General features: G+C 43.6%; 1 protein-coding gene across 2 annotated transcripts in view; it reads right to left on the bottom strand.

Moving 5' to 3' along the window:
* Positions 1-2,583: 2,583 nt before the first annotated feature.
* PLCD1 (phospholipase C delta 1) overlaps positions 2,584-25,007 on the bottom strand; it is a 57,073-nt gene continuing 34,649 nt past the window's right edge. For both annotated transcript variants that reach the window (XM_020806336.3, XM_020806337.3), the window contains exons 3-15: positions 22,470-22,698; positions 20,631-20,760; positions 19,361-19,592; positions 17,879-18,080; positions 16,663-16,807; positions 15,745-15,894; positions 14,976-15,104; positions 14,004-14,157; positions 13,108-13,224; positions 11,591-11,769; positions 10,623-10,755; positions 8,656-8,805; positions 2,584-6,756 (exon numbers count right to left, since the gene is read on the bottom strand). In XM_020806336.3, coding sequence (XP_020661995.3) covers positions 6,665-6,756; positions 8,656-8,805; positions 10,623-10,755; positions 11,591-11,769; positions 13,108-13,224; positions 14,004-14,157; positions 14,976-15,104; positions 15,745-15,894; positions 16,663-16,807; positions 17,879-18,080; positions 19,361-19,592; positions 20,631-20,760; positions 22,470-22,698 — 2,042 coding nt within the window. In that variant the 3' untranslated portion in view covers positions 2,584-6,664. The remainder of the gene's footprint in view (positions 6,757-8,655; positions 8,806-10,622; positions 10,756-11,590; positions 11,770-13,107; positions 13,225-14,003; positions 14,158-14,975; positions 15,105-15,744; positions 15,895-16,662; positions 16,808-17,878; positions 18,081-19,360; positions 19,593-20,630; positions 20,761-22,469; positions 22,699-25,007) is intronic.

Here is a 25,007-nt window from a genome sequence, read left to right on the forward strand (position 1 = left end):
AGACACGAATCGGAAGCCCAAATCCTGTCGCTTAGCTGTGCCTGCGTAACTCAAAGTTGCGCAATATGGGCCAGGGCAGAAATCATACCCAGCAGGCAGTTTGGGCACACGGTGTGGTCGGCCAGGGTCCAACACCATTGTGAAATTCTGCAGGTGTCAACTTTACCCAATCCAATAAGAATCCCGCCAGGAGACGTGAAATGTATGGAAATGAGGCAATACCTCATTTGACCTCTGACACATTTGAAGGCTACCAGGTTACGGAAGGCTAGATTAGGGCCTTGGAAAGGGGAACATGTCCTAGAAATGCCACGTGAATTTGGAAGGGGACTTCCTCTTTCAAGGCCCTGCAGGCAGAAGAGTGGAGGCAGACCTTTGTGTTGATCCCTTTTGCCCACAGATCTCCCTCTCGATCTGTGTAGAAGGGGAACTGCAGCATCCAAAATCTCTCATCTTCCACGTCCCTGGAACGTAGCATGGCTTCCATCTTGTTTTTCTCTTTGGTATTCTTGAGCCTGCTCAAGGCCACCTCGTACTTTTACATGGGAAGCGGTGCACTACAAAGAGTTAGAGTGTTCATCCCAAAATACTCATGGAGAATCAACACCGTTTGCTTTAAGGCCTCTGAGGGGTAGGGACATGGTGGCGCTGCAGGCTAAACCACAGAAGCCTGTGCTGCAGGGTCAGAAGGCCAAGCAGTTGTAAGATCAAATCCACGCGACGGAGTGAGCTGCCATTGCTTTGTCTCAGCTCCCGCCAACCTAGCGGTTCGAAAGCATGCAAATGCGAGTAGATCAATAGGGACCACCTCGGTGGGAAGGTAACAGCGTTCCGTGTCTAAGTCGCACTGGCCATGTGACCACGGAAGATTGTCTTCGGACAAAAACGCTGGCTCTATGGCTTGGAAACGGGGATGAGCACCGCCCCCTAGAGTCGAACACGACTGGACAAAAATTGTCAAGGGGAACCTTTGCCTTTACCTTTTTACCTCTGAGGGCAAGCTAGACAACATGTTTATCGTGTTTTTAGAAGAGGTACTTCCTTCAAGGGTGAATGACGTCCGATTGTCCTAACACGTGGTTTTCCTCACCTACCTATCTGCATTTAATGCACATTGTTTCATGACTGGTCATCAAAAGGTCTGATTGCTTAAGTGTCGTATGTGGGAAGGAAAAACAGATTAATACAGGTAGACCTACCTGTATTTTGACCCTCTGACTGGAAATCGGGCATGAAGGAGAACATGAATCATCTTCCAAACTTAAATTTGCTTAGGGATAATTATTTCGCTTTCCCTTTCTGTGTTCTCTGGTACACAACTTTTATCAGCATTTCCATAGAGGGATCCTGTTGGTTCGGGAAGGCCAAAACTAATATATTTCCCTGTGTTCCAGCTCTTCAGCCTTCTGTTTTTCCTCACAACACAATCATTTGCAGGTTTCCAGACCTACGAGTTTCTTCTTGGGCAAATGTACCACAGAATGATAGTTGTCACCTCGTCATTACCACATGGCCATCCTATCTAACATGTGCCTTTAACCACCTCTAGACAACCTTTAGACCACTGGAAGCCTCCATATGTTTTGCCCATAGATACTAGCCAGCATACCTAATAATTAGAGACCATAGGACTGCTCGATAGCCGGCGGTTTAGGTCTCTGGCTGTGGAGCTGGAGGTTGGGAGTTCAATTCCCCGCTCGGCCTCCTTTACAGTGGCTGATCTAGATGATCCCAGGGGGTCCCTTCCAGCTCTGTAGCTCTGATGATGATGATTATATAGAAGTTATAATTTAAAAAAAAAAGAACATCTGGAGGACCACACGCATACATGAAGCTGGGTAAACTCCTCCATAGAACAATGCCAGGCAGGAGCAGGACTTTTATTAGACCATTAAAAAAAATCATACAATCTGCCAGCTTTCGTGGATCAAAGCCCACTTCTTCAGACATGCATCAGTGCCTTGTCGTTAGTGCAGAGAATTTATAGTCCCCCAAAGTTCGTGGCAGATGATTATGCCAGGCTTGTTTCTTAGATGCAAGTTAGAAAAGGCACCGTCGGCATAAGAGGCGTGGTTTTCAAGTGACAGCTCAGGAGGTGGTCGATATTCCACATGGCTTTCTTTTGGAACTATACATTTTGTTGTGGGTGGAGAACACAAGAAACCTGGAGTCCTCCATCTGGGAATCGGGGTGAAACTTTAGCAAACCCACTAAGCAGAGCCAATTGGAACCATATTGAAGTCAAATTAATAATATTATTATTACGTAGTGGCTAAGAGTAGGTGTTTCCTTCAATTCAAAGTCCTGCTAGGCTGCTATTAAGAGTCCACTTTTTCTTCTTGTCTACTCAGAGAAAGCCTACTCGATGACTTAGTTTTTAAGTACCTTAATCTAGACCATCATAATCCAAACTGTGATCCAGCAATATCCCACGCAAAATGTCTTTTGAGTTTGATGTTCACCGCAGGACAAAACCATCTTAAGTGCTGCCGATTTACTTCCTTTACTCGTCAAGCTAGTCAAATGAGCTAACCCAAAAGTAAACATGGCACAAAGAGGAAACAATGAAACACAACCCACGGATTCAGCTCAACATCTCCATTTTAATCATTACAATTAAAAATATATTATTTACCTTGTACTATCACCATCACTCATAACTCTGTAGTGTTACATGGATTTTTAAGGCACAGTATAAAATGCTAACAGATTATTTTTCACTGAATGATTGCCATTGATTTATTGATTTATTTTAATGTGTGATTGCATCTCGAGGAACAGAATAAGGCTGTAGAAAACTGACCCCAAGCAATGTTAGAATCAAGCTGTTTCTAGAAGGCCTGCCTCAGTGCTCCCATCAAGAGCATTTTACAGCAACATGATCTTTTTTACATTCTAGGTAGGAAAAGGTAGAAAAAAGATTGGATGAAATTTGAGGAATTCATGGGAAAGGGTGCAAGATCAAGACTCAAGGGGTCTGGACTCCTTCCAGAATTCCTATCAGAGAAGGCATGACAGTTGTACAAATAAAGCCCTGTCTTCAAGGAACCCACAACACAACAGTTGTCATAATACAGTTGTCCACAGTTTGGTTCCATCCAGATGTTGGGGGCTTTTGCTGGCTGGAGGATTCTGAGAGGCAAAGACCAAAACACATCTGGCTTATGACGGAACCCAAGCTTAGAAATAACATTAAAATGTTAATGTTAAAATTGCTACTTTTGCATTAAATTGGAGGAGGCAAGCGATGCACCCACAAAATGTTTTAAAGTAATGTACTCAATGTTCTAATTTTTGTTTTGAAACATGGCTTTCTCAACATGTCTATTTAATTAATTAATTAATTAATTAATTAAATTTATACCCTGCCCATCTAGACCGAAGTCTTCTCTGGGCGGCTAACAACACTCCTGTTCCTCCTGTTTAATGCAAAAGCAACTATTTCAAGGTTAGCCCATCACATCTAACACATTATTTCCTAACTCTGAGCAGGACATCAAGCTTAAGAGGGGAGACCTGTGAACGGCATAAAACAGTCTTCATGAATGGAAGCAGATGGAGGTGGCTCATTGGGAAGAAAGGTTTACGATGGAAATATCCTAACATTTTTCATCCTGGAAAGATGACATTCTGCCTTTTAAAAAAAGGAGAGCATGTAACCATCTGCTCATTTAATACATTTGAACGGACTTTTGTAAAAATGACTGCAAATACCATACTTTCCGTGTATAAGACGCCCCCATGTATAAGACGCCCCCCACTTTTCTAATCCAAAATTAAGAAATCTAAGTGGGGCTTAGCAAGTGTAGGGGGAAAGGGATCAAAGCGCTGCAGGATCGCCTTGATCCCTGCTTTCCCCTCCACTTCTTTTTGTTCCCTCCTCAGCTTACTTCCGTGTATAAGACGACCCTCAATTTTTAGTCTAAAGATTTTAGACAAACGTATAGTCTTATACACAGAACAATGTAGTATGTTTGGGTAGCCGTTTTGAGGCACGCTGGTTTCCATGTCCATAACATGCATGGAATTAAGAGCCTTGTGGCTCATGACTTGAGTCCTATCCCGGCGGGCTCAGGTAGTCTTCCATCCTTCCGAGATCGGTCAACTAAGTACCCAGCTCACTGGAGGGGGGCAATGTGTAGCCTGTGCAATTAAATTGTAAACTACCCAGAGAGAGCTTGAAGCACTGTGGGTGGGGTGTAAGCAGCACACTTTAATTATTGTGGTGTCTCCACCCAGGCAGAGGGGATCATCCTTAATTGTGCCAAGTCCTGTTAGGACCAGGAATCCATTTTGTAGATGAGGGCAATGGCGGCATCCATTTTGTGAAAACCGCTAGCCAACGCACAAACCCATCATTGGAGGTCGCTAGTGTTTGTCAGCGGCAGAAATGGCCCACACAAAGTCACCACTTTTTTTTCCTAGCAAAAGAGCACCTCGGTTGCAACCACATGGTCATGAGAGACAATGTTAACCTGAGAGAACAAATCTCCGTAATTAGGGAATTCACGTTGTGCCACCCCATAGCACTTGGCTGACTCTAGTGGATCATGTCCAAACCAATCGGCTCCCACCTCCAAGAACGAAGCAAAAGACCTCTGGGATTCATGAATCCGTATGGCTCAAAATAAGGCAGGAGTCTACATTGTTTTTCAAGTCAGCTGTTTCACAGCAGCCTTGGATTGGATTTTGTAAATACTGTGAATCGGCCACTTAAGGAGGCTCCTGCTGAAGACAACAGAAGCGCTTCTGTCCTTCTAAGCCTAAGGTCCATTTCAGATGCTGAAGGCATATCAAATATAGAGATATCCATGAGTACAAAACTATCCGTAGAACAGCCTGTTCTCGAGGGGCTATAGAAAAATCACAGAATAGTCAGCAAAAAAAAAAAAAATGCTTTTAAGGCTCAGACTATTTCTGAGGCTAGCTTGTGCACATGGGACTTTTTATTGCATTTCAAAGACGGTGGGAACAGGAAAAGATTTGAAAGAGGACTCTTGTCTGAAGTGTCTGGCTATGGGTTTGTGTAAATTGCCTCTGTGTTTCCGGCCTTCATCGTTTCAATGAAAATTTTGTACAAAACTGCAATATGTCCCAAAACAACTGTGACCAGCAACCAACGCAGAAGAATCAGGAATAGTGTTACTTCAGCTACCAGTCTTGTGATTTCACATTATTTTCTTCTCAGCCATCTGAATTTGCTAAAAAAAAATTGAAGATAAAATATTGCTGATTTTAACCGCTTTTGCATAAAAGCCTACAAACCTTACAAGAGTCTCATAAAGCTTCCTTTTCTCCTTTGTAAAATAATTTTTATAAATTCTTAGAAAAGTTTGTTGATTTACAAAAAAAGCAAATCTTCCAGCTCGTCACAGCGGGATAGATTTAGTCACTGATTTCAGGAGGTCTACTCTAAGTAAGACTAGCTCTTGAGCCATCTCCTGGTAAGGACACTTTGCTCCCCAGGGTTCAAAAAAAAAACAAAACTAGCAAATCCAGACATTGTGAGGAGATCGTTACGTGACGTCCAGCCGGAACTCACTTATAGCGATCCAATATGTAGTGGTAAATAGTATGTATCTATTTTTAAAAAATCTAATCTAGCAGTTATAAAAAAATTAAGCTCCAAACTCCTTATCGTTCTATAGTGGAGCATAAAAACACAGAATGCAGCACTGGGCCCCGGAAGGCTGCTTTTTGAAAATAATTAACTTTTTAAAAGACAGTAAATGATGAGCCCTTCTTTCTTGCTTAGGCTTGAACAGTAAAATCTTGGAAGTCCAAAAGGTTCTTAAGAACCTAGTCGTCTCATTCAGTGTGCCGGTTTCCTTGTCTTTGAAAGAAGCCGACTGAAAACCACCCAAACACACTTTCCATGGTTTATTCAGTTTGCAGACTCTGTCTTTCTGAGGTGCAGAATTTACATAATGACGTTTAGTTGTTTTAGTTGTCTGTACACATCATAGAGGCAATTCCACTGGATTTTTAAAAAAATCTGTAGAAATCCTCTCTACTCTCTGAAGTTAACCATGAGGTCTAGCACCTTGACTTCTTGAAAGCAAAAATAAGGCATACTAGTGCCTTGATCAGCAGCCCAAAAAGGAACCAATACAAAAAAAGATTTTCAGAAGGCCATTTGTGGCAAGGGAGGGCTGCGAACATAGTAAGCTTAAAGTCATCATCTTCTCACAAGTCTCTCTTTCGTGTCCTAATTTGGAGGCTTCTGTGTGCGGCCCATGAATTTCCAGAGCTTAGAAATGTTACCCGGTGGATGGCAATCCCCATTCAATGCTAGAAAGGCCATATTGGTGAAGGTTACTAAGTTCTGAGAGTTGCATCTTTTTTTTCTCCTTGTGCTTGAAAAACAGCAGCTGGCATTTAAAAGGGCGCAAGTTTACGAATTGCAATTTTAAACACAGCCATTTTAAATACTCCTTTTCTTCTGAGATGTTTTTCAATCGAAATGCAGAAAGGCTGGCCGTGCGATGGCATTCAAGAGGGCTGCATTTTTTTTATTGCTTGGCTTCCATGACCTGCTTTCCAGGGATGTTCTAGGGATCCTACAGAGACTGAAAAAAAAATGTTCACATTTCAGCTCTCTCCTCACAAGCATGGAATGAGAAGAAAAAATCCTTGAACAGTCAGAAGAGACTGGAGGTTTTCTTTAATCACTGTCTAGAATATTGATATGCACGAAGAGAGTGGCGGATAGGTACGGGTCTCCGTTCTTCGTCAGGAGATGAATGTGACGATATCCTGCAGAGGATCACAGATAGGGAGAGAAAGAAAGAGAGATTACATTCAAGCACATTTCAAAGCTGCCATATGGAACAAAATGGCCATCCGCTTAGCTGCCCAAAATGGTGTGATGGCTCGTGTACAATCTTCTGGACAAGGATGGACAGAATACATACTGGATCTTTAATTTTTCTCAGTTAAGGAGGTGACTACATATGCATTGGTCTCAGTGTTGATCCATCATCTTTTATCAGTGACCAAAGGATGTAAGAACCAGTATGAACCAACCCAGTCCCACCACACCTTTCTGGCTCCATGTCAGGGACTGTTGTTGTTTTTAGATGCTGGTAGGATTGCTCTGTTTTGGTTTGATTCCAGCAGGCATGGTCACTGGGATCCAACCAAAGTGGCTGCCTGGCTGTTTGTTCTTTCCCTTTAAAGGGAAAGAAGGGACAGCCATGCAGCCACTTTGGGTTGATCCCAACCATCCCAACATGCTCAAATTGAAGGGAAATACAGTGGTGCCTCGCTAGATGATGATAATCCATTCCACTGAAATCGCTGTTTAGCGAAATCATTGTCCAGTGAAAAGCATTTCCCCATTGGAATGCATTGAAACCTGTTTAATGCATCCCAATGGGGGAGAATCGTCGTTGTCTAGCGAAGATTGTCCATAGGAAAGCCGCTTTGCGAACCGCCGATCAGCTGTTTAAATCGCTGTCTTGTGAAGCTTAGGTCCCGAAAACACCTGTTTTGCGAACGTGGAGGGAGCTGTCAAAATCGTCGTCTAGCGAAAATCGATTTGCGAAGCAGGGACCAAACATTGTCCAGCGAAATTCCCCCATAGGAATCACTGTTTTGCGAATCACTATAGTGATTGCAAAAAGTCAATGTCTAGCGAAAAAACTGTCATGTGGGGTAACTGTCTAGCAAGGCACCACTGTATTGTTTCTCTTTAAATGCAAGGGTTTATTTTAAGATCATTAAGCAGTTGGTTGGCTGTCCCTTTTACAGAACTCATTTACTGATCGTCAGAAATGAGAAGCATTCTCTTTAAGTCTTCCTGGCAGTTCACCTTTGGAGGGGAAAGGAGAGGAAGTTTTGCACAACCCACCAATTGCCCAGAAAACAAGTGCATCTCGATTATCAGGCATTTCTTCTTTCTGGACGGTAGGAGGCAGTGTGCTCCAAGGAGACCTTCTTGATCAACACATTAAAAGGTGGCAAAGATTACTACTTTGTCCATTAAAAAGACCCCAACAATTATATGAAGGAAAAACCTTGATCAGGCCAACTCAACGCTATCAATAAAATATGCAAGCTTTTCGGTTCTTCAGAATCCTTCATCAGGCAGGGGAGGAAAGTGATGGGTGCCATCTTTGAGGGGCTCTTGATAAATACACAATGATCACTTCAACTTCTGCCATCTTCCTTTTTACCCCTTCATATGCCGTCTGTCTTGATGAAGGATTCTGGAGAATTCAAAGGCTTGCTCGTTATTTTGTGGTTTTTGAGCAGGCCGAATAAAGATATGGCCTCAGTATGGATGGATAAGGGGTGAGGTGGGTGGGTTTCCACTGTATCTCTAAATAGAAATGTCCTTTCTTCAAGAGGCAGGTAGCGAAAAAAAGTGCAGTAGTAAGAGCACTGAATTGGATTCCAGGCTCATGTCCTAACTAAGGTATAAAATTTATGGGATGACTTTGGGCCAATCGCATTCTCCTTCCTCATAAAAGTGGACAAAAGTGGATAAAAGCTAAGAGGTCCCATTGCTGATTTTGAAAAACAGCAGCTGAAAACACACATAATAAAAGAGTAATTTTTACCAAATTATTGTGCAAGATGGCACCACACATTCCCATTGACTCTGACCTTCAAATCAAGTTTAGCTTTCTGGTGAAAGACAGACGGACCCACCTTGTTTCAGACTCGTGAACGGGGCCGTGAACTGTCCGATAAAATCGTTTTTCGTGGACGCGTCATAGTCTTCCACCATGAAGCGAACCAGGGCCAGCTCAGGAACGTGTATCTTGAATTCAAATGCTTCATCCCAGGATGGCTTAAAACCTGGAGAGCATGTGAGAGGAAAAGTGAAACAGCGAAACACAGAAGCGTGCAAATCTGAACTTCGCCTGAAATACTTCAAGGAGCCCTGTGAGCTAGGCTCATCACTTAACCCTGTGGTGATATATCAATTCGAGGGAGCAAAAGAACAATGAACCCAGCGTTTCTTGTTTGGTATTCCCCCCCCCCATGTTTTTGAGCGAACTAACTCTGTTCGTCCAGAGTTTCCTGAAGCCTTCTTATATTCATTTCTGGAAGTTGTCATTCTAAAAGAAGCAACTCTCGCCAGATGATTAGATAGATAGATAGATAGATAGATAGATAGATAGATAGATAGATAGATAGATAGAGAGAGAGAGAGAGAGAGAGAGAGAGAGAGAGAGACAGACAGACAGACAGACAGACAGACAGACAGACAGACAGAGAGAGAGAGAGAGAGAGAGAGAGAGAGAGAGAGAGACAGACAGACAGACAGACAGACAGACAGACAGACAGACAGAGAGAGAGAGAGAGAGAGAGAGAGAGAGAGAGAGACAGACAGACAGACAGACAGACAGACAGACAGACAGACAGACAGACAGACAGACAGAGAGAGAGAGAGAGAGAGAGAGAGAGAGAGAGAGAGAGAGAGACAGACAGACAGACAGACAGACAGACAGACAGACAGACAGAGAGAGAGAGAGAGAGAGAGAGAGAGAGACAGACAGACAGACAGACAGACAGACAGACAGACAGACAGACAGACAGACAGACAGACAGAGAGAGAGAGAGAGAGAGAGAGAGAGAGAGAGAGAGAGAGAGAGACAGACAGACAGACAGACAGACAGACAGACAGACAGACAGACAGAGAGAGAGAGAGAGAGAGAGAGAGAGAGAGAGAGAGAGAGAGAGAGAGAGAGTAGACATGGTCTAGAGGGGTGGAGTATAAATAAATAAATAAATAAATAAATAAATAAATAAATAAATAAATAAATAAATGAATGAATGAATGAATGAATGAATGAATGAATGAATGAATGAATGAATGAATAATGAATAAAATAGATAGAAAGACAGATAAATAAATAAAATAGATAGATAGACAGATAGACAGATAGATAAGGAAGGAGCTGGCTTAAGTCTATAATTCCTACATTCGTTCTTGAGGACATTATGAGATAACACCCATGGGATGATGTCCCGTGTGCAGAACCTAATTCTGCAATCCTCTGCATGTGGGCTCAGAGATATTCTGCCTCAGGAGGAAGACATGGAAAGCAGTCATTTCACCGTTTAAATGAGTATGTCAATTCGTTTGAATGCTGATTTAACGTTGTAAAGCAGGGTTACAGAAAACCAATGGGAACAGAACCAAGGACAAATTGTGCATTGTTTTATATCCTTAATAGTCGATGAAAGGTGTCACCTGTTCCTGTATTTGTACTTCCACATGACGACCTGTCATTGAAATCCCTTTTACTATCCCAGAAATGTGATTCCGACAAACCTTCACGACTCCGCAATCATAACTGCAAGCAAAGCTTGTCTTTACTTTCCAAAAATCCACCACCAAACAAAGCAAGTGGATTTGCAAATGACAGGAGGGGTGAAAAAAAACAGCTGTGAGACTCAGGCATTTTCAGTGTTCAAGGAATTCCTTCTTCTCCTCTTCAATGCTGTCTGTAATGTGTAGTTTGACCCCGAGTTGTTGGTACCGTGAAGAGTGAGCAGATTGGACTGCAAGATTTTATGACAGATCCTACGTTTTCCTGTTTCATGACATCCTACAGAGGCCGGATCCCACCTACCCACCCCCTGGGATATCGGGTCTCTCCACTTACCATTGTTATCAATGACCCTGGTTTGTTTCTTATCATTGTCTGTCTCGGCACCATGGATTTCCACAATCACTCTTGGGTCAACAATGGAGTTTTTGCTTTTGTTCACTTTCGGCAGCTGTTGACCTGAGATAACCTGGACGAAAAAAGGAGGACAAAAGGAGAAAACGATGGCGGGAGCTTAGATTGCCTTCATGGCATCATCATTTCCCAGGGAGCAGTCAGTCAATGATTAGATCCTCGAACTTTGAAGAAACACACAGGCTAGATTTTACCAGTCTAGAAAATTTAGCTGTTACTGAAAGCCGAGGGTGGTTTTCCTTCTTCTCTGTAAATGGAGATTTTATCATCTATATCAGAGAGCTAGTGTGGTCTCATGGGTAGAGTGTCAGGCTAGGATCTGAGTTCAAATCCCCGCACGGCCACAGAAGCTTATGTGGCAATGGTAAACCACTCTCTTGAACATCTCATGGGCACGGGCAACTCTTAAGTTGGAAGCATCTTGACAGTATGTCACAACAGTAGGGATAAAAAAAGCTAGCCTATAGACCTGACTCACTGCAATCAGAGTGATTGCTGATCACGGACACTTCAATCAAAGGGATCCGTTGTCACAGATTTAAAGAGCAAGAAGCTGTCGCTTGGAATTAAATTCTGGGTGGCAACCTGAAAACCTGCTAGAGATTTGAAGTGCATGAAGCTGTCCCATACCCTCCACTAATTAAGCCTTTCCTACACAGTCATTTTTTTTCCTCAAAAAAGGAGAAATCATCTGGTTTCTTACGTTCCAGGCACCCCAGCAAAGTCTGAGGACCTGCAGGCTGAATGCAACATTTGCTCAGTCCAAGACATCTATGTGTAGATGTGGTGAACTCAGCTACAAGCCTCTGTTTTTAAAAAAAGGGTTCACATCCCATCCTTTTGCTTTGAACAAGGGCTCCTCCTTTGCCGTTTTCTGCTCCGACCCTTACCTTCACTTGGAATGTCTTTGGGGTCCACCACGGGCCTTCCGTGACCGACCTGGGATTAAATTCTGACTGCTGGTCCAGAAGAAACTGTGGCTTTAAGACATAGCCACAGAAACCATTGTCTTGAAATCGACCCTGATAGACATCCATTTCTACGTCTTTCGACTGAAAATTCAAGGCAACTGAGGAGAGGAAGACACAATTGAGTTTTAAACACACACACACACCCATAGACAAATTTGCCAACAAAGTAATCATGGTATGAGATCTGGAACATAAAGGCTTTCAGATCATGGAGGGGAGGGGGCTGTAGATCAACGGTAAGGCACCTGTTTGACACGAATAAGGTCTCTGGTTGAATCCTCCCCACCTCCAGGCAGGGCCAGAAAAAGGCTCCCTGTTTAAAACCGTGCAGCGATATTTCTGCCCATCAGAGTTGATGGGTCCTGGATTAGCTGGACCAGTGTTACCAGGATAAGATCCCCCCCCCGGACATCTCCCATAGTCAATCAGGGGTGTTGTTCTCATATGAAATGGTGAATCAATGAGACATTTGTCTTCTCCTTAATACAAATTACAAGTGCAGTGTCCTTTTCTGGACCGGGGTCATGGGGGGTGGGGAAGAAAAGGGTTAAACCTCTTATCGTTAACTTTAGGGCCCAGAATTGAATTGGGTTGTACATGCTGGTAATTGTTGGGGGGTGTAACTGCCCTGCACTGAAGGGAGGAATGATACTGGTAAACTGGCATGTGGTTTTGACCCTTTGTGCTGATCCTTAATGAGCGGTCTGCAAAGTACAGTGGGACTCCCATATCTGCGGGATCAGTATCCACTGAAAATATTAGAAGAAAAATCCTAGAAACATATATATATTTCTAAAGGTGAGATTACCAGAGTCGGCCTCTAGAGGGAGCCAGAGACCATCCTATGTATAAACTAGTGTTTCTATCATCCCTGTTTTTCAGCATCCATGAGGCGGGGGGGGCTTAAAACCAATCCCCCAAGGATACTGGGGTCCTATGGTATGTGAATCATTTTCACTTTTCTACTCTCCTATTCCCTCTTTCTGCTCCAGCCTGTCCCCCTTTCTTCAGGGTGCAAGAACGAGAGACTGGATTGAACTCAGATCAAACTGTAATTAGACCAGCATGACTAACGGGAGAAACAGACAAGATGGCAGCTTCACAATTAGAACCAGGACTGCTCGATCCTCCTCCAGCCAAGTTTCACAGCTTCAAAAGAGGCGAAGAAGCTTGTCTTGGATGAGAGACTGATTCCCTGGGAGGCAAACGCCAGACATCAACTACATATTGATTGAGCAAACATGGCGGCAGTGAAGAATGCAGATCTGGAACAAGGAAGTTTTGCCACCTTCTAATTGCAAAGCTGCCCTTTCATCTGTTTCTGCTCTAAGTTACACCCCGTGGATTCCAACAGTCTAAATGTAACCAAAACTGGATCTAACCCAATTACTTTAATACCTAGAAGGCTTACTTCTTTCTCCATTGATTGCACATACCTATCTGGCAACCCACATTCCACATGTCCACTGGGTTATAGTTAGACGAGTCCGTCCTCCATCCGGCCGGGTAGATCCTGCTTAGCTGTCTGATGTTGTGATGGATGAAGTCCGTTCCTGGGAGCAAGATAAAGAAGTAAATACTATTTTCCTCTCTCCTGCAGGAACAGAGGATGGACTAAGGAATGGATCTGTTCTTGAAGAGCAGCAAAAGCAAGACAGGCGATCAACCACAATCCTTTCTTAGTTCCTTAGGTGGCTTTAAAAAATATTATCTGACAAAATTCGCCTATCAACAGTCATCCGAAAAAGGACATAAAGGAAGCCTCCATGCTCAGGTGTAGTATAACTTCAAATACCACAGAAAAGAAACAAGAAGGGAAATATTTATTTAGTTAAAATGTTTTAACTCCGCTTTTCTCCTTAAATGGGCCCAATGTGGCACACAACATTTAAGTCAACATTTAAAAGCTGAAAACAGTGAGTAAACAAATATTTTAAAAGAACTGAATATTACGTTAACAATGATTAATAAAATCAACCTGAGAACCGTATTTAAAAACAACAGAGCACAACCATCCATTTAAAAAACCCTCTGATTATTTCATTATTTATCATTTTAAGTTCGTTAGCAGCATCCCGTTGGCCCCTGTTCAAACGGGGTTAGGCAGACCTTTGATCTGACTAAAAACCTTTTTTTGGGGGGGGATCATGTGAGGATGCCAATATTTACAAAGTTTGGAAAAATTACATTTTCTCAGCTTACGGGTCACAGAATCCCCCAGCCAGAGCAGGTACCGGACTCTGGACGATGACAGTCCAGAAAGTGAACCTTTACCAAACGCCACGTTTTTGGGACAATAGAAAATTCACCCAACAATCCGAATGGTACCCACCAGATTCCTGAGCCAGTTTAAGAGCTTTGCTTTCACTGAAGGATGACATCTCATCCCAAGCGAGGGATTCTGTGTTGTTGAAACCTTCAAAGTGAACGCTTTTGCAGTAGACGACTGTATCGGACAGTTCCTGAGCGAGCTTCAGCTTCTCACTCTAACAGAGAATAAACAAGCATGAATCCTTCAAGCCACAATCTGCCAAACTGATAATTTTTGGAGGGCAAAAAACAACAACATCAATTTCCCACCCAAAAGGGTTTCAAATGCTCCCATTCATTATCTCAGTATCAAACACGGTTATGCTAGCCAGCCCTGGCCATGCATAGCTACTCAGAGCCTCTCCAAGACCCTGTTGTACTGCGTTTTTATTGAAGAATTTGCATTTCGGTTTTCAGTTGCAAAAATCTCTTCTAGCCGCTTACAAATACAATTTTCTCAACTACCATCTACACAGAGTGCAATTGGACAGGGATTTGTCTCACTGTTTAGTGACAAATCTCATCTGGGGATGGGCTTCCCTCCTTTTTGTGATGACTACACAACCGATGGGCCGTCACAAACCGGTTCCCCTCTGTTCTGTGCCTACCTGAAGCTTTCTGGCTCCCTCTCAGGGGCCACTGATTTTTCTAATGTGGGTAGGATTGCTCTGTTTGGATTTCATTCCAGCATGTGTGATCGCTGGGGTTGAAACCTAAGTGGAGGGTGTAAACTCTCTGCTGAAGCTGCTTCCTAACCTTGAAAAATCGAAAGCTTCCTCCCACTCTTCCATGGAGGGAGGGGGGAGGGGGAAGAAAAAAGGTTTAACTTAAACGTTTCTTTGGCAGGATTTTCCTGTTTTGCTGAAGTGGATTAAAGGGATACGACTTCTCAGATGTGTTAGCCATTTTAAGGATTCCCAGAATGGGAGCATGAAACATATTTAGAATTCATTTTTCGAATGGCAACATCCAATGAGCAGTTCATGAGACTCACCGTCTTTTTCTTGTCCAACTCACTTTTTACCGTTTCGTCTTCCATTTCAGCCGCTTCATCCTCGTCGGAGACTTCTTCTGTCTCAGGACTGAGTTTCTTCCCCTTTACTAAAATCTTGCCCTTTAGTTCCTACAGAACATGAAAAAAAAAAGGGGGGGGGGGAAACAGTTGCAAACAGTGTTAATCAGGTAATCCATGGTGTAACAGGGAAAAGGTGAAGGCCCTTTCTACCAGACTCATGATGGTTAAAAGCCTGCCCCAGTTAATTTCAAAACACATTTTGTTTGTTTTCTTCCCCCCCCCCCCAGTAATGGGGGAACATATGGGGAATGGGATAACGAAAACATTTCTGTAGAATTTCTTGAGTGACCTCGTGATGATCAAGAGAAAAGCAAATAATTGCTGTCCTGCGAACTGGGCAATAAAATTGGCGATGTACTCAAGACAAACTCTGTGTACTCAGTAACAACAGTCACTTACGAATACCAACTTCCTGGAGCAAGTTCTTTTTAATTGTAAAGTAAAATATGCTGAGATGTATGCAAATGTATTCATGCCCTCTTTCTTTCTTAAAACCAAAACCCAACCAAAGAAACGCCAGGAAGTGAAAAGAGGCAAGCTTGTCCTACTCACTTTGGCTATGCTGACACTCAATTTCCTGTGGCCGCCATCTTGGTTGACACTTAGGACTCTGTAACTGCAGTTCCCAAACTACTAAAAAAAAGTAACTTATTGCCCATTATCAGACCAAAAAGGTTGTTAAACTCACCTCCGGGGATGGCAGGTTGTCTGTGTTTGAATCAACCGGGGCCATCAACAGCATGTCTCCCAAGATGGTCTTGAGGTGGTGTGCCATCATCCTTTGCTGATCCAGGCTGCAGTGGTTCTCCAGGGAGATGATGACTGGATAAGGAGAGGTCTGTAAGACGACAATAAAGGCAAGACTTCTGGGTATGCCAGCCACAATTTCTTCCCATATGAACCTCTACAGACTTTCATCTCTCCAGGGAAAAATCCTACTCTTTGCTCCAAGAGAAGGTTCTTTCTCTTGGGACAATGAGACCGAGCAATGACTCAAACAGGGCTTTCTCTGTAATGGCACCACAGTTAGGAGAAACTCTGTTTTGCATATACAGTAGGACCCCATTGACTTCATGATCAGTAACCACTGATTCACTTATACACAGCCCTGAGTTAGCTGGACCTCAGCAGGGTTTACAGTGATACGAACTTTTGATCGATTTGCACTCAGTCAGAAGAGACCTGAGACCTGATAGAGCGTAGCAACGAATGAATTAAACCAGATAACATTAAATCACTGCCAGGTCGCCAGAATGCTTAACTTTTTAAAGGAGAAAGGTGGGATAAAAATATTTTAAACCAACAAACGAAAATGAAATATCACATGCAAGATGGGGACAGCATTTTGCTTTTTCCCATTTCAGCCAGAATTTCCTTCCCTCCCTCCAGCTAGTCTTGCAGGAAAGAGGGCAGAAAATAAATAAACAATGCTGGGTAACCTCTTTGAAGCAAGACAGCTCAGAAGCAAAAAGTGAAAGATTTTATTGAAACAGGAGATAAGACCGAGATGCAATCTCCCTCTTCATTAGATGTGGGAAAATGCAGGGCCATTCCTAAGATCTGATTTGTGTGTGTGTGTGTTTGTGTGTTCGTTTTGTGACCTTACTTTGAAAGCATAGTTCTTGATAGCTTTGATGGCGTCACAGAAAAGGATCTTGGAAGTGAGGGTGTAACCGTGGTAAATGACGGGCTCTGAATTGGGGCCGTCCCAGCAATCCAGCTCCACACAACGGCAGCCCTTGGTTAGGGCTCTGCAAAGCAAAAAAAAAGAAAACACAGATGTTCCGGAGCTTTTCCGTCATCAAGGTGAGATTGCTTGCAATGACTAATGAGGGAGATGCTCAAGACAGACAGAGTTTTGCAAACATTTTTTTCAAAATTAAAATTGCAAGAATCTCCAGCCAATACAGCCTGGGGATTCTGGGATTTTGTCATCTGGAAAAAGTAAGTTCACCACGTCTGACTCAGAGTTGGCAAAAGAGTTTTCAGGATTTTCTGCATGGGGGGGGACCACAATTCCTGCACCTTTGACAGACAGCTATGCAATGTGTATTAATCCATTATACTATGGCAGCTAACCGATCTTTGTACAGTTTTTGTCTGGAAACCCGCAGCAAAGGAGAACCCACAATCCCTCTGTGAGCTAAAATTATACATTATAGATAGTCCATTATTAGAAGAAAGAATTCCTTAATTGCTGAAAACATCTGATGTCACAGCAACAGCTTTGTACAGCTCCAGTTTGTTGCATGTTAGTTTGCTGTGTTCTGTTGCTGGTCATCAAGAGGCAACTTCAGGATTCAGTTGCCAGTATAATTACTTGATCAATCATCTTTCTGAAATGTTAGCCAATATCAACCTCCAATCATACTTTGGCCCATGATACAGGACTGGTTTTTCAACGGCTCTTACCATCAACACATTTCTCCTAATGTTCAATCAAAATCCACCCTTCTGTAACCAGAGCTTGCAAAAATTACTTACTTAGATTTCAACGTTTACAATGTGGATTGGCATTACAAGTTGAAAAGTAGCATGGATCAAAATACACATTTCCACATCAGTGGAAAAAGGAAAGTTGTAGTAATCTCTTTGTTTCTGTAGTACTGTTGTGTCTTCTAAAACTCAACAACAATACTTTATGGCTAGAGAAGATGATTCTTCTCCCACTGATGCGAAGACTTGCAGTTTAGCCCAGAGGTACAGGGAAGCGAGTGTTCGCGTCCCCTTTGATTGGAATTTTAAAAATCTCAGCCCTTCAAGGCTACGAACTCTGGTTCTACCCCAGTCATGCCTGCCATGGAGCACCAGCTGCATCATACCTTATGTAGGCTTCTGTGCTGCTCGGCCCTCTCAGTTGGTCTTCCATGAGGTAGGTATTGTGTGAGGACGATATGTAGTAGTGACTGAGCGGATGCGTCATGTCTTGGTACACGCGGCTGTGCGTTTGGTCAAACAGATTCCCTTCTGCCGATAGCAAATACATTTGGAAGCCGTCTTTGGTCATGGCCTTTTCTCCTTTGACTGCAAAAAAAGAGGAGAGGAATAAATCACATGGAAACCAGTTATAGGTACATTTGTCTGCTCTTCTGAGTAACTGGAAGTCATTGCCTGCCCTGATCTTATCTCTGGACCCCTTCTCTGCTTCCGCCATCTAAACTCATAAAAAAAATTACAGTCTGCAGTTTTTAAAAAGAACTGCTTCTCCCACATAGAGTAAAACTATGTGAGATGCCCAACTTCACCATTAGAAAGTGATAAAATGTTATCCCTCCAGATACAAATTCCATCAAAGCTGCTAGGCTTATACAATCAGACTTACAAAGGAAGCCCATGTTTACCTCCCAACGACCAAGCACAAAACAAATGCAATGGAATTTGCAACATGTACAGCTGAGGAAACCTTGCGCTGTGATGAATAAATGTCTTTTTCCTCTTTAGGGAGCTTGGCTTCTAATAACATATTAACTGTATCATATTATTATAGAGTGGTCCTCTGTGTCTCCTAGGTGTGTATGCCTTTTGGGCGCTAGAAACATGAGATCCAGCATTCTCGTGTCCGTTGCTTATATTGTGATCATGTAATACAAGAAAGGCATTTACCAAGTAAACAGTCTTTGCCCGTCCATTTTTAATGTAGCAAAATAAAGTTGACGTGTTTCTAATCAATAAAATGCAGAGAAGAGAAGGCCAATGGCTTAGCTAACAAATTAATTATAGATGGACCTGGTGGTGACAGATAGTCATCACAGCTAAATGTGAATTTCTTTATTCATGGAAAGAGGAACAGCCACAAGGGGACAAAAAGAGGGGAACGTTCTTGCTATCATGACTTGATAGGACACCATAAATAAATATGCACATATCAGTCAAAATCCTGTCGCATAGGTATACACAGTAGCAAATGACAGCTAATTAACAAGTCCTCGCTTTGACTCCTTATTAGGTACCCGTCAGACGCCTTGGCACAAGCCCAGGAATCCAAGCGGGGACTCATTAATTAGCAGCAATTTACTGCTGCAAGTTACACTGTTTCCTTTCTGCCGGCATAATTACGCAACAGGATTTGGGCCACTCAACCGTCCATTGATGAATGAATCAAAGAGTAACAAACCTTGTACACATGGGCTGTATGACACAAACATCCCGCCTTATCAAGGATGCTTTAGCCGTGAGTTGCCTGCTTTGGCAGAGGGCTGGAGTGGATGACCCTAGGAGTTCCATCTGGCTTTTCTAGTTCTACGATTTGATGCAAATTTTTGCAAATCGATCCATTCGCCCAAGGGTTACAACTCAAAGCTTACCTGTTTCATTTGGCTCGTATCTCTCAATCAGAGAAAGTGCGAACTCGGGACCAGCCTCCTCCTCATGCTGTACTTCTCGGAGGAACCTCACCAGATTGTCCAGGGACATGATCCCGTCGTTATTGGTCTGTTCGTTAAAAATCCGGTCGATCTCTTTCCGCTCAGTCAGCACCTTATAGAAGACTTCTATCTCCTCGTCCTCCAATGTGTCTGTCTGCGATTTGTCACAGTGCTGTGAATGCAGAGAGAAAAGGGAATACTTTACCTCACTTTACGATTGCCCCGCATTACGATGAAACCGCATTGCGACAATCTTTTTGCGATTGCAATTGCGATCACAAAGCAATGGTCTGAATGGGTTTTTTTTCGCTTTGCGATGATCGGTTCCCTGCTTCGGGAGCCGATTCTTTGCAAACCGAAGATTTTCCTCCAGCTGATCGGCGGTTTCAAAATGGCCACCGGATAAATAAAATGGATCCCCGCTGTTTTCTGGGATGGATTCCTCGCTGCACAGGCACCGAAAATGGCCGCCCTATGGAGGATCTTGCTGGATGGTGAGTTTCCAGCCCATTGGAACACATTAAACGGGTTTTAATGTGTTTCAATGGGCTTTTTATTTTTGCATTACGACGTTTTCGTTTTACAGCGATTTCACTGGAACTAATTAACATCGTAATGCGAGGCACAACTGTAGATTGTGGCTCCCATCCTTAATAATTTCAACAGGAAGTCATATTCACAAACAGACACTTCATTTCCCAGATAAAAACAAGAGCTTGGAAATTTACTTTATCAGACTATAAAGCTGGCAGAACATGGGAGGGGCAATAATAATATATAGTAACTTTATCAAGCTCTAGTCCAGACTAAAACCTGCGCAGGACTAGAGTGTTTCATTCCTTGAGAAAGTTTCTCCCAATGCGCATTTAATGTGTATTGTTATTCAGCCGTAATGTTTATTTAAAAGCTTTTACCAGGTAGCATAAACTGCTAAGGGTGAAACTAGATCATATAACTTCATTGCAAAGGGCAGGCTCGTATTTGCAATCATGGGGTGTAAAAGCTTCACAAGGGAAGCACTCCACTTTACTCGAGCGGCCTCCAGCTTTCCAGTTAAGTTAGCCCAAGGCGGCCCCCTTGAAATCCATGGGGTTTGCATATGTCCAAGGGGAAAGTGCCAAACTGATAAAATACCGAAGTCCAGCCCGCGTCAGGGGAGGGAATCGTTTGACCCCTTTGGCAGAAGTGGAGCCAAGGAAGGTCTGCTCACCTCAAAGATCTGCCGAGCGTAGTTGTCGTCGACCTGGATGTTGATTTCCTTCAGGAAGTCCTTGAGCTCTTTGAAACTCATCTTGTTGTCTTTATTTTTGTCCGCCTTCCGCAAGCAGGCATGAATCCAGCTGTTTAATCAATAATTAAGGAACCAAACCTCCGAGGGGAGCCCCACGCCCAACCCAGCTTCACCTTAAGCTTCTAGAAGGTTCTCTGAAGTGAGCGCATGGGTACATGGAAGGGTGTGAAACACACGGCATTTTCAAAATAGGATTGGGAGGCAACCTCAATGTGGCTTGTGTCTGCTTCTACCTCAGCGGTTCATCTGAACCCAGAGATAATCTACCCCTCTGAAGTGCTGTCAAAGGGACAGCCGGCATGAGGATCATGTAGCCCGCAGGCTGCATGTGCCTCGCTCCTCTCTCTCTCTCTCTCTCTCTCTCTCTCTCTCTTTTTTTTTTTTTGAAGCTTTTCTTGAGTCCCCGCTGCTCCTTGAGATTTCAGCCACAAAAAGACAGAGCCAAAAAGGGCCATATTTACTTTAAAACAAAGCATGTACTCCACGTGCACCTTGTTTACAAATTGAATCACATTAACAGAAACAAGGTGCACTCTCCATCTGCACCTTGTTTTACAGTGGAAACAAGTACTTTTGTTCTCTTTTTTTTTCCTTTGTTGCTGTTGGGGCAACTCTCACAACAATGGCAGGGTCACAAGATGGTGAGAAGGATACAGATATGGCCATATACTCTGTCAAATGGATTGTCTCTCCTCACCCTTAGGGACCACCTACCAATGACCAATTGAACTTTGAAAAGGATCCTGATGAATTGATATTGTTACTATGTTGATATTGCTGCTGATAGGTTCTGTGATGTGCTGTCAAGTTGGAACTGACTAAAGGGGCTTTCAAAGTAAGTGAGATATTTAAGGAGTAGTTTCCTCGTTCTGTCCCTCCCTGTCCATTTCCGTGGCCAAGCGAGAATTCAAGCCCAGGTCTAGTTCATCACTCTATGTGCTACACCACAACTTTGATACTAGTGTATGATTTTATAACTGTGTTTTTATTGTACTATAAACTGTCTTGGAATAATCAGAATTCACAAAGGTGGGATTGAAATAAGCAAGAAGCGAACTAACTAAATAACCTCAAATGAATTTCCGCAAGTGTTAAGTCATGGGGGAAATCATTTCAAGGTTATCTCTACAAATCACCCATTACTTCAGATTTCATGACGTTTGCTTGCCGTCTCCCAAGTATCACAAAAATACTAACAAATAATGCTACAAGTAATAATAATCTCAGGCAAAATTTTTGTCTTAGGCCAAACATTGTCAAAATGAGTGATCGGAGTCAAGCTTCAGCTTAAGAAATCATGATTTTTCAGAATGTCTGAACTGGATCTAACCTTTAAACTTGACCAAATAAAACAGAATTTAGAGCTTTAATGCAATGGGAAGCAAGCCTAATGCTGTGCTTTAGGAATAAGTTCTCATCGGGCAATAACACCTGAGAAATTCTGAAGAAGGACAGAACAGTTTTGATCAGATAGACAACGTGAGTCTTGCATATCGGCCGTGCCCACCTCACGAGGCTGCTAAATTGACTGAGAGGGAGGCAGAATCTCCCCTCAGCCATAAAACCCACTGGGTGACGCTAGGTCAGTGGTGTGGCCTAAATCTTTCCTCCCTCACAGGGTTGTTGCTTTTTATGTGTTCCCGAGGGGACAGTAACCACAGTCCTCGTTTCCTTAAAGGAACGGCGGGATAAAACGCGAATGAAAACGAATGACGAAATAAACACCCAGCGCTCTCCTGGAACGGAACATAAGGATACTGTTGTAATCTCTGTCTCTGGCTCATGGAGTTACTTTTTGTGATTATCTTGTTCAGGCCTCCCACCCAGTGACTGGCGTCAGCTTCAGAGCTAGCGATGAGGTCCAGGTTGTTCCTCCGGTCTTTGAAGATGATCGAAAAGCAGCGGTTTTCAGGAACATCCTTGGCATATTTTTCCATTCCTTCTGTTTTATGCCCCGCCCTCACGTCCTGAATATCCTCTATGGAGACTGGAAGAGGGAGAGAAAAAAGGGTACATTAGGAGCCCTCCTTATTTCCACATTGCAAAGGATATTATGAAGTGGTGTTGCTTCTTTCCTCTGTTCTTTTCCCATGTCTTTCCAGTACAAATCATTTTCTCCACGCCCATTTTAAACAAACGAGAGAGAAAATAAAAACCAAGGGAAGAGAAGGGAGCATTCCCCCAGAGCTTCAAAAAGTTACTTTTTTGAACTACAGTTCTCAGAACCCTCCAGTCAAGGTAGTGGTAATAGGCCACGCGGGTTGAAGACTTGGGGATCCCCCAAAAAGGAACTTTTTCCAAACTCTGCACCATTGATCCATGCAACTTACCTGTTGGACTTAGTTCCCCTATCCTTCCATACCAGTTGTTTTGGAACAACAGAGAGAGAGGGCTTCTGATTTTGCACCCTGTGTGTAGCCTTGATGGGTGCACCCGGTTGGTGATGGTGGGAAACAAGATGCCAAAATCAAGACTGTTGAACTGGTGGGATTTTTTTTTCTTATGCTCCTATCTGCAATTGTGGTGATGGGCTAGGGAGTCGGATGGGGTGGCGAATCTCCGTAGATCCAGGGTGCCACGTCTGCACATGCACACCCTGGAAACCACAGTAGACGGCTGAATTTCTGCAGCAGACTAGAGAAATCCCTCTGAAAATAAGCATTTCTTGACTGGTTTCATTTTTGTTCCTTCTGAATTCAGTGCTCTGCTTAATTTCAGTGCTGCAGTTTGGGAGAACAAGAACTTAGGATCCGCAAAAGGGCACCAGGAGGCTGCACATGTTGGCCACCTCAGAACAGGGTCTTACCATCAGAAATAGTAGTCTTTGGGCTCTTCCAAGCTGAGCACTTATTCCCCTTCAAGTACTGAGTAGAGATGGGCAAGAATTACTTTGTGCCGCTTCATATGCAGCGCCCTGCATGGCACCACAGGTGTCACGAGTTCCCTCCGCCCACCCCTGCAGCCAGCTGGCCCACTCACCATCTGTCATGCGCTGCTGCAGTCCTCCTTCTCTGGCAGCGGTCCAGTCTAGACAGGAGCTCGGGCTGCCTGTTCCTGCCTCCCCTGGCAGCTGACCACTTAGGCAAGGAGGCGGGACGGGAATTCTCCCTGTGCAGCCATTGAGTGGTTGGCTGCCAGGGGAAGCGATGGCAGGCAACCCATGCTCCTGCCAGACTGGCACATGGGTGGAGAAGAAAGACCCCAGCAGCATGTGACAGATAATGAGTGGGCGAGCCAGCTGGGGAGGCAGGGAGAGGGAATGCACAGCACCTGAGTGGCCATGTAGGGCATTTCGTATGAAGCAGCATGATTTGTGCCCATCTCTAGTACTGAGTGCTACATGAATATTATCAAAATTTTTCCCACCATATATACAACCTTCCTCTTCTCTTGCTTTCTTCAGTGCCTCCCCCCCCCCCCATGACTTTCTGCTCTTTCCTATTCTTCCTCTAAACACACTGCGGGAAGAGTTAAGCACTTCCCATTTGCCCTTGGGGTTCACAACGAAAGCCTTGCCATCAGAAACTTCCAATTAGCACTCAGTGGACAATAACGATTCTGTGCTGTCAAGTTGATTCTAACTTATAGTGACCCTTGCCAGGTTTTCCTGGATATGAAGTACTCAGAAGTGATTTCCCGTTTCCTTCTTTTGAGGACACTCGTGTGCGGTTCAACATCTCCGAGGTTGCATTAGCTAGCTCTTCTCCTATAAGGCACAGTGGGGAACCAAACTCCCAACCGATGAGCACTTAATTTAAAAAGAGAGAGAGAAACCCTCCAGCACAGAGAAGTGGTTTTTCAAAAGATTTCTTAAATAGTGAAAACAAGGACTGGATTTTTAAACAGAAGTTTGGAAGCAAATTCGAGAGATAAGAAACAGGAATGGGACGAACCTTCTGTCTTAGGAACTTTCTCCTCTACAAGTCATCTGTCATCTATAATCTAAGAACTGCAGAGCAGGAAGGGGCCCTTTGGATCACCAAGTCCAGCCCCTCTCAAGGAGTCATGGTGGGGAATCGAACTTCTGCAGCCAGAGGCCTAAACCACTGAGCTATCAGCGGTGCGCTAATCCTCTTTTAAACTTCATTCAACCACTGGCTGTGCTCACCACATATCGTGGCAGCAAAGACTGCTGTTAAACTCCATGCTGTGGGGAGAAGCACTTCACGCCGTCTGTCAAATAATGTTCAACCCTAAAGGATTTGTGCAACACGCTGCAGACAGCAGATAACGGCAAGGAAACTCTCACACGCAACCCCCTCACAAAGAATCGCTTCTCCAGAAATGGCCGTAAAA

The sequence above is a fragment of the Pogona vitticeps genome, chromosome 6, assembly GCF_051106095.1.
Source record: "Pogona vitticeps strain Pit_001003342236 chromosome 6, PviZW2.1, whole genome shotgun sequence".
In the NCBI taxonomy this organism is placed as follows: Eukaryota; Metazoa; Chordata; class Lepidosauria; order Squamata; family Agamidae; genus Pogona; species Pogona vitticeps.